The sequence below is a fragment of the Apis cerana genome, linkage group LG5, assembly GCF_029169275.1.
Source record: "Apis cerana isolate GH-2021 linkage group LG5, AcerK_1.0, whole genome shotgun sequence".
NCBI classification, from domain to species: domain Eukaryota; kingdom Metazoa; phylum Arthropoda; class Insecta; order Hymenoptera; family Apidae; genus Apis; species Apis cerana.
In genome coordinates, this window is record NC_083856.1 from 9891557 (window position 1) to 9909876 (window position 18320).

General features: G+C 29.4%; 2 protein-coding genes across 4 annotated transcripts; both read right to left on the reverse strand.

The window, feature by feature from the left end:
• Window positions 1–1030: 1030 nt before the first annotated feature.
• Window positions 1031–14729, reverse strand: LOC107994480 (transportin-1). Of its 2 annotated transcripts, XM_017051436.3 has the most exons (15): window positions 14560–14729; window positions 13391–13466; window positions 13125–13304; window positions 12688–13036; window positions 12408–12609; window positions 11920–12313; window positions 11526–11837; window positions 11215–11452; window positions 10827–11116; window positions 10604–10702; window positions 10414–10509; window positions 9294–9369; window positions 7867–8041; window positions 7664–7790; window positions 1031–7478 (listed from the first exon to the last, which is right to left on the reverse strand). In XM_017051436.3, the coding sequence occupies exons 1-14, from the start codon at window positions 14662–14664 to the stop codon at window positions 7683–7685; spliced, it is 2700 nt and encodes an 899-aa protein (XP_016906925.1). In that variant the 5' UTR covers window positions 14665–14729; the 3' UTR covers window positions 1031–7478; window positions 7664–7682. The 2 variants fall into 2 exon arrangements, with proteins under 2 accessions (XP_016906925.1, XP_016906926.1); XM_017051437.3 differs by lacking the exons at window positions 1031–7478; window positions 7664–7790; window positions 9294–9369 and having other exon boundaries at window positions 8003–8041.
• A 611-nt stretch (window positions 14730–15340) lies between these two features.
• On the reverse strand, window positions 15341–18284 carry LOC107994361 (F-box/WD repeat-containing protein 9). Of its 2 annotated transcripts, none has more exons than XM_017051228.3 (7): window positions 18142–18284; window positions 17370–17529; window positions 16869–17011; window positions 16543–16772; window positions 16026–16275; window positions 15677–15952; window positions 15341–15567 (listed from the first exon to the last, which is right to left on the reverse strand). In XM_017051228.3, exons 1-7 carry the CDS (start codon window positions 18223–18225, stop codon window positions 15481–15483), a joined length of 1230 nt encoding a protein of 409 aa, XP_016906717.1. In that variant the 5' UTR covers window positions 18226–18284; the 3' UTR covers window positions 15341–15480. The 2 variants fall into 2 exon arrangements, with proteins under 2 accessions (XP_016906717.1, XP_016906716.1); XM_017051227.2 differs by having other exon boundaries at window positions 16531–16772.
• Between the last annotated feature and the right edge of the window lie 36 nt (window positions 18285–18320).

Sequence of the window (18320 nt, forward strand, 5' to 3'; positions counted from 1 at the left end):
CGCTTCTCGCGATCTTTACGAGCGAATTTTCTTCCCCCTCGAACGGGAAATTTGAATCGATGGAACGATGCCGTTTCAACGATCATTTTCATTGCGAATGAATCTGTCGAGTTAATTTCTTTTTTTTTCTTTTTCGAAACAGATCGTTCGCCGTATCTCTTTTTCCGATTTGCGCGATTCGAGAGACGGAAAGTTGAGCGTTGGTAAGAGGAGTGTCTGTCGACCTTGAAGAGGGTGAGTCGAGAGTGATTTATAAGAGGGTCAAGGTTTTTGGAATGGCACTTGTCCATTCCAAGATCAATTTATCGTTCGTTAAGTGATATATATATATATATATATAAGATTTTGATTTGATATTCGTTGTGTCGTTTTTTTTTATTACGAACGACCGATTGATTTTGGAAATAACACGTTGTAATTCCGTGAAATGTTGTCGAAAAACTGGAATGTAATAATCTGTTTTTTTCTTTTTTTTTTTTTTTTACATACATTTATTTGGAAAAAGACAGTTCAAACTTATTATATTTACGAATAAAAGAGTATCTTCGCAAATAAAACATTGATAAAAAAGAAGCTTGACGATTTTTTAAAATCAAACGGATAAAAGAAACATTTTTCCTCATTAAAAAAAAAAAAAAAAAAATTAATATTGTACATTCAATATCCTTTATTCACGAGCATATTTAAGCACGAGCTATGCTATATGCTTATTTCTCTGAAATAAATAAAATAAATAAATAAACGTAACAGGGGAATGTCAAGTTTTATACTATCTAATAAATATCACTCGTAAGTAAATTAAAATGAAAAAAGTAAATGACACAATGATCTAACGGATCTAAAAAATGGAACAGCACGCGATACGAGAAATATTTACAAGCGAAAAGGGGTAGGGAGGGAGAGAAAGAAAGAAAGAGAGTGAGCGAGAGAGAGAGAGAGAGAGAGAGAGAGAGAGAGAGAGAGAAAATAATAATTAAGAAAGATTACGTTCGATAGAAAAATCTGGACAGTGAAGGGACACTCGCACAGGTTGTCTTTTATGCTATTATTCCTCAAGATTTATTTCCAATGGCATGGTCACGTAGCACACAGAGAGCCAAGAGAAAATAATCGAGAGACGGATCGATTTTGTGCGCGTGCATATGTCGAGGTACAATATTACTCGTGTATCGACGAAGAGGAGAGCAATGGAGGTCTCTGACTGGATCAGAATATTGCTCCTCTCGAGCGGAGGATCTTGGTTGCTTCCTCCACACAGTGGAGGATAATCGTAAAACGCAACGATACACTTCTTCGATCATAAAGAATATCTTCGATTTCTTAACGCTAGAAGAACGAAAAGAAAAGTGACAATCCAATGTTCTCTTGGCGCGCCACGATTATTTCTTCTCGTAATATTGTTTCGTAAATGCGAAACACACGCGTAGAGAAAATGAAAAATAGAAATTATTCGCATCTATTTGATCGACATCTTCCTAAACGGTCTTTGCGTGCTCACGTGACGCTTTTTCTTCTCTATGGCTTCTCTTTTGTTCCATTTTTTTTTGTTATTGTTTGGTTTTCGCTTCGTTTTATTTATTTATTTATTTATTTATTTTTAATATTCTTCCTCTTTGTTCTTCTTTATTTACTCTTATTTTTGTCTTTTTTTTTCTTTTTTTGCTTCGTATTACAATAAAAAGCCGACTTTCTTTTTTTCTTTTCTTTTCTTTTCTTTTTTTTTTTTTTTTTGATTCTGGGCCCCGAGGATCGCAATTCCTACCGATAAAAAGTCGAACGATAAATCCTTCCGTTCGTTGATTACAACAACAATAATAATAATAATCGTAATAATAGTAATAAAGTGTCAAACACGATATAGCATTTAAAATAAGATTTTCACCGATCACAATGAGACGATTGCCAGAAGCTTATCATATCGATATTACAATACTGAATAAAAAGTCAAGAGTGGCGTGTTTCGAAGTTTTCTCTCGGCTTTTTTCATCACTTTCACCTCGTTTCCTCTCACTCGCTTTATTTTACTTTATTTATTTTTTTGGTTGTCTTTTTCCCTTTTCTTGAATTCTTGTTCGCACTTCCGCCATCGCGACCATCATTCTCTTCCTCTATTCTTTCCGTTTGTCGTGCGAGAATTGGAAATTCGCACCGAGGTCGAGGAGAACGAACGAGTTGAAAAGTTTCGTTTTCCACGTTTTCAACGTACAAAAATTTCGCAAACAAGCATTCGTCAGCACCTTTCGTTGCACCTTGACAAGCATCGTGTTCATGTGTATGCGTATTAACGTGTCAAGAAAGAAGAAAAATTACGAAGAGCAGTCTCTCTCTATATTCAATATTTATAAGAAAATTTCATGCGAAGAAAACTCATTTTTTTTTTTTTTTTTGCGATCTCTAATCTCGAGTTTTCTTTATCTATCAGATGTGTTAATGTGTATACATACATGTATATATGTATACATATGTATACATATATATATGCATGTATTATGTATACTTAAGTACTAGGCAGTCAAGGTATGCAACAATAAAAAGAACACCGTTTTACGATATTTTTTTTCTTTCTCTATACCGAGTGTGAACACTGGACAGAGGAATTCGCTGGCGCTTGCGAGACGCGAGAGAACAGAGAACTCGATTATCACGAGGATGGTTTTTCTTGTTGCTGTTTTTTTTTTTTTCGTTTTTGTTTCGTCATTGGAAAGAAAAGAGCTTTCGTGCCGCAAGGATAGGATAATCAGGTACTAGGAACAGCCCCACGAAGTTCCGATCCTTTAGGCGAAAGAAAAAGATTCTTTACCTATCTCCTCTTTTTCTCTTCTTTGTTCACGCGATCCAATCGAGAAGGATTTGACAACCTACATTTCTTATCATCATTAAAAGTATAAGATGTGTATCATGCCATATCCTTTCTGCCTATTATCCTTACATTGGATTATTATTATACAATATTTCAATCGTTCAACACGTTTAGGATCATCGGTTGATTCAACAAGTTTATCAACGAGCGTTTATTAAATATACATGCATCTTTCTTTCTTTCTTTCTTTTTTTTCTTTATAAAAGACGATAGAAAAAGAATGCGATAATCCACAATCTTTTAATTTTGTTTAATCATCCATACACGAGTAATGGATAAGTAATTCGTGGACATCGCATCGATCATGATTCAACAATAAACGAGCCAGTCCTGAACGTGTTAACAAACGAGAAATTGACAAAGGAAAAAAATTGAATACTTATACGACACGCGTTTTTATACTTCTCGATTGGAATGGGAAAATTCATATATTATATATGTACACACCACACAACATACGTGCGTACACAGATACACACACAAACAACCACACACTCATACATATATATTATATATATATATATATATAAAGGTATTATATAGGATCACGTCTACGTTTTTAATAATTTAAAATAACATTTGATTTGGCCATGATTGATCACGTTATAAGAAATTAAATTAATCAATCGTGGACCATGATATTATATAACGTATTAAAACGTAATCCAGAATTAAAAAACGTTGTAATTTTTAGAGAACAATACGATAAAAGGCTATCATGGATTAAGAATGGCAGAGCTACTAATTATTATATAAGTAAGTGAATACATGCTTTTTAAAAATGTCCTAAAGGATGGGAACTCCCTCCGAACACTGCCCGCACGAAACATTATGATTAAATATAATACACATCGTATAATAATTACAATAATATAGTATTAATTAAGAAATATTACGTTAATAGTTATTTAACCACGTGTAATGGCTCAGTCTATTACGCTAGTCTCATGCAACAACAACAATAAAGATACAACAATATATTTACTTATGTTTGTCTCATTTAATTACTTATACTTTACTTATTCATTTTCACTTTTTTCTTCTATGTTTATTTATTCGCTTTCGCAATCATTCTCTGGATTTTTTTCACACATTCTTCTATTCTTTCTCTCTCTCCCTCTCTCTCTTTGCAAATAGAAAAAACTTGGAAATTTGTCAAATATCAATCAACTTCTCTTCTTCTCTCTCTCTCTCTCTCTCTCTTTTTTATAATTAATTTATTTTAATATAATATTATGTATAAATAGACGATTCTATTTCTTTTATTTTTTTTGCTCACGACACTACTTATTTTCCATTCATATGTCGTACTTCATTATAAATTTTCTCCATGTTCTTATATTGAGTGAAAGTTCCGAGCAATAATAATAAATAATTTGCGAGCCACGTGAAATCTCGACGGAAGTCGTTTACAAAATATTTCTTTTACTCGACAAATTATACATAGTACCATATATTTACAATGATACACAGGATGCTACTACGACAATATGTATCAAACATTCTTTTATCGAAAATTCCATTTAATTGTAAGTATAAAATTGAATAGGGAAACCTGAGAGAGAGATCTATTATAAATATATTTCATGTAAATGTCCATTTAAATGTGTGTTTGTTTGTGTATCACTGAAAAACATTCTCTAGCTTAGGAACTATTTAAAAAATATATATGTATATATAAATATATATCTCGTGCTTTTGTGTGTATGTTTGCATCAAATCGGATATATTATTTAAACACTAGTCAATTCAGCGACAGAGATAAGTGACAAAGTGAAAAAATGATCTTAGCAATGATGTTTGTTTCGTATGTATTATTTACAATACAATGTTGAATATAATAAAAACAGGTAATAGTAATAAGACTGCTAATAATAATAATTATAATATTAATAATAAGAATAATAATGATAATGAATATATATACTTTTTCAAATATTTCTGTGAAATCTAGATAGAGAAAATTTGCAGACTCAAGTCGAGAAATTGCACGTGGCTCGATTTTTTTTCTTTATACTTTTGTTTACTTCCAAGCCCTTAAGTAATTATAAAAAATAGTAATATCACAAAAATGGCGCAGGCAGAGCAAGGAAAGGACCAAAACTGGGATAAAGAGTAATGGCAATATGACAATTGCCAATTGACAAACATGGATCGAGTCAAAGGAGCGGCCACGAATATATATATATATATATGTATATATATATATGTTAAATTTTTCTGTTCTCTACGCAAAACACGGTTCTTTTTTCCTTTCTCATTATTATTATTATTATTCTTTTTTTTTTTTTTTTTTTTACTTTTACTTTTATGCTTTTCCATTCAGAACGACGAAAACAGACTGTATGTTTCATTTCTCGTGATCACGTGATACTTTTTTCTCGTTTTCTCGTCGAAGTAGAAATAGAACAGTAAAATAATATATTTCTTTCTCGTTTAATCTATGGTGACGATAAAAAAATATTCTCACTGTCAGATTGTACTTGTCACACGCGTTGCTGTGACTATATGATGGCATCTGTACTTTTTGATCGAGCGGATGGAAATCGTTCGGCTTGAAACATGTCTCAAATTGGCCGAAAAAATCGTCTCGCTTATTACGATTGTGCAACAGATTCAACGCGTTTCTTTTTTTTTTTTTTTTTTTAAATATCTAATCTCGCCTGCGCTAGTTCATCCTGCCAGTTCTGTTTTTTTTTGCTTTTTTTTTTGTTTTTTTGTTTGTTTTTTTTTTTTATTAATAAAGTTTGATTGACAACAGTGACTCAACGACGATTAAATTAGTTCCATCATCTACATGTTGAGCGATTTTCTTTACTTGTTTCATATTTTCTTTTTTTAGCATTTTCTTTTCTTTGACAAATGAACAGAAAAAATAAAAATTACAGTTTACATCATAAAAGTTCTAGAAATGGATTTCGTGATTTTCTTGTTACAAATTTCACGATATTCGTTAATACAATTTGTTATTTTTTTGTTCATCGTTTCTTGTCATCGATGCATAAACGCGTTTCTCACAATTTCGATATTTCGTTTTCGAAATTTCTTTTACCAGCAAAAACAACGATGATAAACGCAATCTTGTTTTTTTTTTTTTTTTTCAATAAAAAGTACTTGTTTTATGAACTGGCCCAAAAACTGGACTGGAATGACACAGTCAGCGCTTTAATTTTAAAAACATGCTACTAACGCGAAAAGATATTTAAAAATGAAATGGAGATCAGCGTGTACCGGTGCACATGACAAAAATTTCTTTATATCACGATAGATTTCACGTCATAGATTCAAAACTCTGTGGATCGTTACCTGCAAATCATATTCAAACTATATTCGTCTCATATTTTATTTTATATAACGTCAACCTGTTAAGAGGTGATATGCAAGCAAAAAATTTGAAATATCTATAGTGATAACAAAAACTTTCACTCTAAAATGTATTTATCTATTTACACTAACAGCTAATATGATCCTAATTTAATATTTTTAACAAAAAAATAATCACAAAATGGTCTGTGGGTTAAAATATTATATTCGACATATATAATTAAGAGCAATATATAGATACATATTTATATATGTATGTATATATTGATCCATTTGAAATATGTTTCATTCATACATGACGACAAAGTGTCATATAACCTAATATCACAATTAGCAAGGAGAGAATAAAGTAAGCAGAAAAATTTTGGTTCGAAACGAACGGAATGGCACTTTCTCTGCATTTATATTGAGTTTTAACGTATAAAAATACATATTCTCAAAAACCTTCTGTACACTATGAAATTTCTAATTACATATTTCTCTATTCATTAGCTTTATATCAAATAAGTATTACTACCACCATCTAAGCTCTAGAAAACTCATCAAATATAGAATGAGGCACCTCTCTATCTTTCTTTATATAAAAAAAAAAAAAAAAGAAAAAAAAAAGAAAAAATCAATATCCTAATGTATAAATGTTCGATCACAGTAGTTTAGCAAGCTCTATAACGTGAGATCTATACTCTTTTTTTTTTTTAATTTATTTTGGTTATTACTTCTCCTTTTTTCCATTGTTTATTCTTTGCCATTCGCACATATGAGAAGTCGAAGTTTCGTTTAAGAGCTGGGCTAGTTATTTACCAGCACTTCTTGTCTCGTTTCAATACGCGAGAATTAAACACTGAATAGTGTTATACAGCGCTAATGGAAACGGAGTGTACAGCGTGTAGGTTTTCACTACGTTAAGGTATCATTTCTGTTTTTTTGCAATGCGATTTAGCGTCGAAGTTACGATACCTTTACTGTAAAGTGGTCGGTGACCCCAACACAGTTCCTCCCTCCCTCCCTCCCGCCCCCCTACCCGCCCACCCACGCGTTACATTTCGGCCCATGACATTTATTTTGTCGTTCTCATTTTCTTTGTTCCATTCTCATTTCGATTTTTCATTTATATCGCTTACTGACTGTAGCTCTAATAACGCATATTAATTCCCCCAAGAGCCTGACGATGACCATAACACGTTAACGACAACGATGTTGATGAGAAGAGGCCGTGGTTTCACCCACCCACCCTGTCCACCCATTATTCTGTTTCCCGCCCAACCCCTTTCGGCCTGCCCCTTAAAGCGGCCTTCTGAAAGAGACATAATTAATTCACATTAACATACTTTCGAAATTAATCGTGTATTAAATCTATCATTTTTTTTAATGGTGTATATAAAATTAGTTAGAATTCAATACACTTGATACAAATGATTTTTAAAAACTTGAAAAAATTGAAAAATTTTAAATAAATTTAGAAAGAATTTCAAAACTTACCATATTTAGACGGGGCTGCTCAGACGCCATACATATTATGGAGTCGTTCACTGAGCTGTGGTGGGAATTGATCTGAAAATCGTTTCCAATTTTCCGCACCAACTTGATTTTTAAATCCATGTAATATCTACATATACAGAAATAGATTTTTTATTATCATTAATTGGAATAATTGTAATATAGCTAATGATATTTTAATTTACCTTTTGGAACATGCCTTTAAGATCTTCTCTAGGCGTCACCCAAGATGCAACAGCGTCGCAAAAGAAGATAAAATCTTGCACAACTCCTGCTGGATTTACAGTGATCATTTGACACATACCTCTGAATGCTGAATCCTTTTCCTCATTATCTCTTATGCTTCTCAAAGAAGTACACCTAATAAAGTACATGTACAAATTATAAAACGAATGATGTTAATAATTTAAGAAGGTATATTCATCGTAATTGAAAATTGTATTCTAGATTACATTAATATTTTTTTTTTATATTAATTCGTTTCGATAAATTTATTATTTATTCGAATTACTACTCCAATGATAAATTTACCTTCTTTCTAATTAGAATATTTACATTGATAGAGTATGATTATGGTAAAATATTATAACTAATCACTTGACATAATATTCATTCCCACAAGTTATGTAAGTTATACATGAATAAATTTTCATAGAAGAATTAGTGTGGCAGAATTGTTGGCTTTTTGAAACCAGTTCTATATTGTAATCTCCTAACAAATATTACCTTTTCGTATCTTCATTTTTCAATTTGCTGGTATTAAAAATTAATAATTAAAAATCCAAACTGAAATAAAAATAAAAACTTTATCTAATCTAATATATATGATAATTCCTGCATCAGATTTTTTGTAATCTTGTATTTCTTTGTTATTTAATATTTAAGAACCTAATCCAATAGAAATTTCTTTAAAGTTATGGTAATCATTATTATTAATATTTTGATTGGCATCATATTAATACAATTTTATTATTAAGGCGTGGTTTACATTTGGCATTATCTTTTTAATTTTGAACATTTGAATATTGCAAAGTAAAAAAATATATTAGCAATAGTTGTGATAGCAAGAATATAACTAAAATGTATTTGAAAATGTTGATATTGAATTAATTAACATGCAAAAGGACATTTTTGATTGAAACTACCTGTACACAGTGAAAAGTATATGTAAGAAAAGAAAGATATATGTTTCTATTTAAATGCAAGGCGATAATACATAGACTAAAATATTACACAGACCTAAAAACGTGACAAATGTAAACCTACCCTAGTTTCAAACTGCAATAATTAAGAGCCTATAACATACTTGCATGGTGGCAGAAAACCAAGGTAAATATACAAAGTAAATATAAAAATTATTAATACTGCAAAAAACCATTGGGCAAGTTAAATATTATACTTAGGATAAATTAGGCCCCTATTAATCAAGAAAACATATAATATTCGTTCTATAATAAAAAAATAAAATCTTTCATAAAAATTCTTGCACAAAAGTTCTTAGCAGCCCCTGATGCAATGTTACTAAAGAATCGGGAATAATATTTAATAAAGTGCTAATAAAAATAGAAGATAATATAATTAATAGAATATAATAATAAAGAAATTTACACACCACTGTCGGACAAACTGCTGTAACATGGGGGCGACGTCGTGGGGACACACATAACCTAGGCGACCGATCGTTATGGCTACGGTTTCATTTCATTTCGGTAAGTAGACAAGTGAAGTGTAGTGAAGTGACCGGAAACACAAACAATAAGACAAACTGATAGCGAACCAACGATCAACTCAGGCGAATATTTTGTCGTTTATAAATTTCAATTAATTTGTAATTAATCATTTAATCAATAATAATCAATTTAATATTAACAATCTAAAGAGACAGTGGGAACAAAGGTGAACATATGAAATACCGACAATGAACATAGGCAATATCGTGCTATTGTAGCTGCTGAAACAATAATAAAAATTAGATAGCAGCGTGCGAGCCCATGATTTGAAAAAATCGATATGAATATGATCTCTACCAATAAATGTCAATATAAATAAGAATAACCAAGAAACATAAAAATAAAACTTTTTCTCGTGAGTTTGAAAGCCAATTTAAAATACCGTCGAAATAATATTTGGGGCTTAGATGCAAGCATAATATATTGAATTGCAGTATACTTCTCATGGCAATACAGCCATATAAAGCCTGCAGGCAATCGCACACCACTAAGTCAGATCCAATGTACAAATACTAATAATGTAACCCGCTCATAAAACGTGCAAATATGGTCGTATAAAACGATCCAAAGTCGTCAGTTTGTGTGATTATTACCTTCAATAAAATCATTTACAAAAAATGCACCTAAACTTAAATGCCACCGAATGCTGAATCTAATGTGGGGAATTTTCTTTGTATATTTCGGGAGACTTCTCATTAAATTGTCGTCGTTATCAAATATCCTAATTTATACAATATTTGTAATATATAAATCATATGACACTACAATGCCTTAAATGAAAAGTTTCCCCTTATGTGCAGAGCATACTTCTAAGAAAAGGTATTACTTCTACTAAATATAAGTGAACGATAATAATGTAGTTATATTATTATAGTATTTAAAAAAAAAAAATAAAAATGAGATTTTTACTATGCATTACCCTCTACCATTTAAAAGTATGCTCCATATACGATACTGTGTAGAAGAAACTATATATTCGAAAATATTGTACATAATACTCACCTGTATTTTCTAGCAATGTTTTTGGTGTATTTGGTCTATTGATTATGTCGATGAGTTGTGTCAGAATTAGTGGAATATATGCACTTGTATCAGACCCTACAAATGAACAGAAAGATATGTATATATTAAATAATTTTATTTATAAATCATATTTTATATATTTTAGATCATAATTTTAAAAATAATTTACCGAGTTTTATAGCTATTTCACCAATAGCCCATGTTGCATTATTACATACAGATATAAACTCAGGATTTAAATTTTGTCCAAGTATAGGCATAAATTCCGCTATAAATAAAATCAACAAATAAATATTTTGAACTTATAAAAATGCAATAAATATTAATACATAATCACAATAATAATAATAACAACAATAATAAAAATAATAATAACAATAATAAAAACTTACGTATACATGGGAGAACATGTTGGAAGCAGGCCTTTGTAAGATCTCCTAATAAAGCAAAACTGCTCTGTCTAACTTCAGGCATAACATCTTGCATACACTGATATAATAATTGCATAACATTGCTATTCATTACTAAACGTTCCATATGACCATCCAAACCTTCTGCCAAACCACTAAGGAGGTCTAATGCAACAATCATAAAATCTTTGTCAGGGGCTTCAAACTGTTCTGGGCTTTGTGTATTTGCTATATGTTGATTTAATGTCTGCTCTACAAGAGATACACACCGTCTAAAAAAGAAAAAAAAAAAAAATAAATAAAATAAAATAAATATTTTGGTATATTATTATATTTACAAAAATAAAATATTTTTTAAATTTATATTTACCTATATACGGGTTCACAATAAGGAAGGAAACCAGACCGTAAAGCAGTTGCAACTGAGGAAAGACATTCTAATAATGGAAAAAGATCTTTATCTTCGTCTTTCAATACATTCCATTTATTAATAAGTGGTGGCATAAGAAGGTTAATATAATCTGGTTTATTAAGATGATGTCCTACTGAATCAGCAAGTGTACCAATTGCATCGTACAATATTAAAAGATTTTTATGTTGATATTTTCCTATTTATACAAAAATGATTAATAAAAAATAAATATGTAATTCAATTTAATATTTCTATAAATATATATTTACCAAAAGCAAAAACAAGTGTTTCAAGAATAAATCCAAGATAAGGGACTAATTCTGTGCATGCTTCCTCTTCTAATGTTGCAAAAGCAGAACATGCGGCTTCTTGAACGCGTTTATTGCCATCAAGTACTCTTTTGAGTAATTCTGTCATCAAAGGTTTCAAATGAGTGTCATGAGGTTGCGCACAAACCCAATGTGCATATCGACTTAATGTCCAGCAAGTAATAGCGCGTACTAGTGCTTTTTTATCACTTAAGCAACTAATTAAATATGGAATTAATTCTGATAAATGTGGAATCATTCCACTCATACAACCTACGATATTATATATTAAATTATAATTTAAATCTATATAAAATAATGCATAAAATATTGCATCAATAAATAAAAAAAGAACCTTCTGCTATAGCTCCCAATGCTAATATTCCAGATTCTTTGATTTCCCAATCTTGATGGAAAAGTGTTTCTTTTAAAATTGGTACTAAAACTGGTAATAATTCTTCTCTAAATACATTTGCTAACATATCTAAAGCAGCAGCAGAGCATTTCCTTAAATTCCAATCACTAAGTGTTGAATCATCATCACATCCATCTTCGGCATCTGTATCATCTTCATCACAACCTCCGTTTTCGTTTGCGTGCTTATTCATATTAGCGTGATGTGTATGATGTGTTTTTGATTTTGGAAATCTTGGTCTAATATCTTCTTCTCTATCTGGGATCATTTCATCTTCTTCTACATCTCCTTTTAGAAGTATTATATCAATTTCTGAATATTTCATACCTCTTACCTATTATAAATTATTATTAAAATATTATGAAATTGAAATTATTTATTGTAATATTTATTTGAAAATTTATTTAATTTTGATTATGATTACCTACCAATATAGGTACTAAACGGGGTAAATGTGGTGCAAGTGCTTCTTTACAAATTGGTTGCTCAGCTAATGAAAGCCAAAATTCACAAGCCTCTAAAGCAACTCCTTCATCAAGATCTTGAGTCCTCATTAACATATATTCTATTATGTTATGCATATGTGGTATTAATCTATCCATTCGTACTTCAAGCAACATTACCAAAGCTCTTTAAGAAAAAAAATCAGTTTTATATTATACAAAATATTTTATATAATCTATCAAAAGAGAAGTAATATAATCATACCTGCAAACATGTTTTCTAACATCAGAATCATCATCATTAGCTAAATGGAAGAGATTTTCCAAAAAACTATCTATATGAATCATTAAAGCCTGCGTACGATTAACAATAAACTGATTAACACAGGCAATAGCATGTGATCTAATTTTAGGGCTTGAATGTCTAAAAAATTGCAGGAACTTTGGAATTAAAACATTTAACGGTCGATTGAGTGCATCAGAATCCAATATTTCTGAAGAATCTTCACAAATTTTTTGAAGAGCACCAAAGGCACCTTCACACACATTATAATCTTGTGAATCTAACATTTGACAAAGTGCAGGTAATAATTCTGGCCATCTGGTTAATTCACCTATAAAAAATAATATTTAATTATAATCAAATAATCATAAAAAGTATAATAAAAAATTATTTAACAATTATTATTGTTAATTAATTACCTTTGGATGCAATAGTAGTTATTAAAATACCAACAGTTGCACGAATTAGAGGTGATGGATCTCCAACTGCTGATAAACATTCTTGCTTGATGAAATTTGTAACCTCTGGTAAAAATTTATAAAAATGAGCTTTAACGTTATTTTTCAAAATCAATCCACTTAGAGACCTTGTTGGTTCATCTTAAAAGAAAAAAAAAATAATTAACATTGTGCATGTGTTTAAAAATATAAATTAATAAATTTTATATAATACTTAAATTACGTACCCTCTGATGTGAGTTTTGTTAAAACAAAAATAAGGTAATTGTTAAAGTCAGGAAATTTGTTTAATTCTTCCAATTTCTAAGAAATATTGATAAGGAAAAATTGAAATAAAAAATATAATATAAAAATTAAAATATTATAATTTTTTAATTTTCAAAAAGAAAATAATGCACATTCACATAATTACTAATTATATTTTTTTTAGCATTATATATGCATTTACAATAAATACAAAATATTGTATTTACATTTTGTAAATTGCAAAAATTGCATTTTATAAAATGCAAAAATGTAAAATATATTTCTTATCATATATATGAATAAATTTATAAATATATATGTATAAAAATGTTTTGAATCATCAAAACTTTTTCAAACTTGCTACAAATAATACATACATATTATGTATACAGTACAAACAGTATGGGAGTATGCAAAAAAAAATTTAAGTTTCTGTAACTGTAATTTTCTAGCACTTATAATTCGTACAAAATATAGTCTATCAACATCCATTTGTGTATGTCATTTCCAGCCTGTTTAATTAATATTATGGATGAAACTATATACAAGATTTATCGATTACAGCGTCAAGAAAACAAACTCGTCACCGACAGTAACGGCATTTCCGACGCGCCCCGCGACAGAGATCATGTATCGTTAACATATTTCTTGGCGCTTAAGCATAACTCACGTGTTATTCGAGAAAAACCTACAAACTTCTGTCGACCTACTATTATTACTTCGAATAATAATCGAAAATGATTTCGTAAAAAATAATATGAACAATTATAAAATGGGTTATATGATTATATAGAATCGTATTTGTTACAATACGGTGTCTCAACGACTTTTCAATCGAACTACAGATGACAAAAAAGGGGATCCGTGACAGGCTGCGCAAAAGCGCGCCGAACATTTTTCCATCTTATATCTAATAAAATATCTCGATAATTTTTATATTTATTGAGACTCTTTGTTGTATCTTTTTCATTAAATTTTCGAACTTATTTAAAAGAAGCCTTATTTTTAATGAGATGGAAAGCACGCCCCTTGATTGACCTATCCGCTTTACTTCGTTACCGCGTCGCGGGTGTACTCACCGGGAACAAAAATCTCTCAAATGAACTTTTTCATAGCACTGAACGATTTATGATCGTATAAGAAAGGATACTTCTTGAACAGCTCGCTGCGTAGCCGTATCCGGGCTCTGAGACTCCTTGAGGAGCGTCAAGATTTGTCGAAGTCCTTCCTCTTGCGGTTGCCACGCCATTTTCATCGTGTTTTTCAACAGCACCACTGAACGCAGCCAGCCTTCTCTGACCTCGCAGATAAACGGAAGCTCCCCACGGTTACCCCCACCATCACGCCACGAAAGCATTAAGATACCGGCGTACGACACTAGGATTCTTTAGTTAAATTTCGCTAGGTCGTGCTGTCGGATCTGCGATTAATTGTTCAAAACAATTAGATGAATATTTAACATCGTTTCATAACGATATTCCATTTTTATGTAATTCGTGCAGATAGACAATTGAACGTTTTCGATGCTTAGCAGACGAGCATTTCCGGCGACAGCAGTGACATCGATTGTCCTGCTATTTGGATTTATAAGTTCGGATAATGTTTTCAAATATAATATTATTTTGTTGTTATATATAATGTTTTCTATTATCTTTTCAAAATATTTAAACTATTAATGATATATGATACGTATTAATTTTTAAAATAAATTTTAAATTAAATAACTGACAAACAACTTTTTCTTCAGGGCTTTTGATTCGACAATTACACTCCTGTTTAGCGGCTAAATTTTAAACGTCGAAAGTAATGTTATTTATAATAAAACATTTTTTAATGATTTTTTTTATACTTAATCGATCATTCATTGTCATTTTTGATATTTTATTATTTATGATGTTTTTTCGAATAAATGATTAAAAAATAAATAAATATTCATAGAAAATTATAGCAAAACATTTATTAAATTACATTTTATTATTTATTATTTATTATTTATTCATTTATTAAAATTTAAAATGTATACAGTATATAAAAGCGAAATGCTTATAGAACTTATTAGTTATTGATATTTTTATGCACATTGTATTCGTGATTTTGGTCTCCAAATTTCGATTCCCTCTGTACCAGAAACAGCAAGAACATCATTTAAATAATCTGTCTGTAATTAAAAAAGTTGAATTTATTATTATAATTACATAATTATTAAGAATATAATTAACAATAATTAAAATTTATAAAAATATTTTATGTTACTTCAAATCACTTACACTAGCAATTTCACCATAATTAGATTTTAAAGTAGTAAGATGTTGCGGAGGATCAGTAGGACTAGAAATTCTAACTGTTTTATCCATAGAACTTGTAAGCAAACATCCTGGTGCAATATGGACACCATTAATACCTTTTTTATGTTCAGTAGCATAACATTTAACTGGTTCAAAATCTTTTTTTGGATCAAGTACATGTAATTTTGCACTACCATCTCCCACATAAACTATGTCCTGTTCCATACTCATACTCATAGGAAATGATTCTTGAGAAATCTAAAATATATTAAAATAAAATTATTAAAATTTTACTATTTTTTAATAAAACTTTTTATTATAATATCCTTACTGTAACATTTTTCATAGTTCTTCCTGCTCTTTGATCCCATATAGATACTGTTCTATCTTCACTTGCAGATAAAATAAAGTGAGAACTCATAGCCAGTCTAATGACTGCTCTTTTATGTGGTCGATATTTTATAATGGGTTTATAATTTAATCTCGGATCAAATACTAAAATAGTTTTACAAAATGATCCTGTCGCGAAAAGTGCTAAGTCTTGGCAAGATGCAACACACAATAAAGCACCTGATACGAGCCTAAAAAATTCGTTAATGCTTCTATATAACATTGTAACTTATTGGAATGATATATAGCTACTTTTGGCAGAGCGAGTGAAAGCAAAGATTTCTTGCTTAATTATTCTTTTCGAAAAAATTACAAAAAATTATATTTGCTATTCAATATTCTTTTTGTTGAATATAATTCATTGCCTAAATATTATTTAAAAATGAATAAAAAATGTTCGTGCCTTCCTCGCTCGGCCTTCCCATAACGAGAGCAGCGAAAATGACCAGCTCATATACATCTCGTAAGTTTTGAAGTGAATGAGACCAGTGTTAGTAAGTGTCCATGCTTTAACACTTTGATCCCAACTACAACTATAGACTGTATTATCTATTGCTGCTAAATCCCAAATCCATCCATCATGAGCAAAATCTATGCATGTGTGACTCTCTCTTTCATTTTCTTTTGTAGAAAGTTTCCAACATACCAAAGATCGATCTCTAGCTCCTGATATGCAAATATTTCCTTCCTATATGAATTATATGATATTAATATGAATATTATTATTGTAAATGTAAATTTATAAAAATATGAAATAAAATATTATTTAAAATATTATACTAGCCTGCATTAATAATAAGCCATCAATAGTACTATATTGCACATTACTAAGTGATAACTTCTCCATGCAATCTTTTTTTCTCCATAATGATGTTTGCTTTTCCAATGCAACACATGATAATTTCCAAAATAATTCATCATCTTCAGCTTAGAAATAAAAATAATATATTATAATAAATAAAAAAAATAAATACATATAATTTTTAGCAAATAATATTGATATGTAAGAATATATTTTAAGTAGAAAATTAAATATAATATTAAATTAAATTAATTACAGTTTTTAATAAATTACATATTTTCTTTGTTAATTGAAATATTATTATTTATGAACCATTTATTTCTTATGATATAGTGTATGAAAATTTAATTTTAAAGTTAACATGTTTTTATAATGAAAAATATGAAATATAACTAGTTATTGGATACAGTAATAGGTGGTGTTTTATTTATTTACAGAATGATTGGTCGTGCAAGGCGCAAGGTGCTATCAATTTGAGCTAACCAGGAGGCAAGACTGGATAACCAGTATCTGGCCAAATTTGACTAATCCTCGCTTTCCATAATGAATTGTCATTTAAAATTTGATAAAATTGTTTACACACTAAACTCAAACCATGTACTAATGTAGATGCATCTAGGAAGGAACAAATGTGAAGAAATATCTGAAAGATAATAATAAAAATTTTTATTAATTTTATATATTATAATAATAAAAAACTTTAATTATTATGTGGAAAAAATAAAATGTGTAATGAAAAAATATTTAAATATAATATAACTTTTTATTTAAAAGCATAAAACTAAAATTAAATTTTGTACTTTAATACATATACTACTGTGCGAAATAGAGATTTAAAAATGGCGTTTATATGCTACTGACATTTCGTTAAAATTCTCGCTATATTCCATTTATTCTCAAAGAACATATGTCACAACTCGCTTATTAATCGAATTCAATTTTTATTTTAAAAATCATTTTAAAATAATTATATTACATATAACATCGTCATTATATTAAAATTTATATTAATAAAAGTTATCTTATTGTTTGTAAACAATAACATATAGCATTTGTAATTTGTCTTAATAATTAAAAAAAGTTAATTGAAATAATAAATATTATAAAGTTTCTGATAAAGTTTTAATTTTTCTAAAATTATTTGAAAGTTCATTTACATATATGAATTCATGCATTATATACATATATTTTTAAGCATTATTTCTTTATCAAAGATACATGTGTATATAAAAATCTAAAATTTATTTATACAAACCTCGATTGGAAGATCCGATAAAGATAACTGGAATTCTGTTTGATTAGATTCAATTTGAGTGAAATGCTGTTCTTCATCACACATTTTAGTCTAATAAGGCGAGTATTAAATGTTACGTTTTTAAATAATATCATTCGATTGACTATTAAATATCTTGATGATTCAACACGCAATAAAAA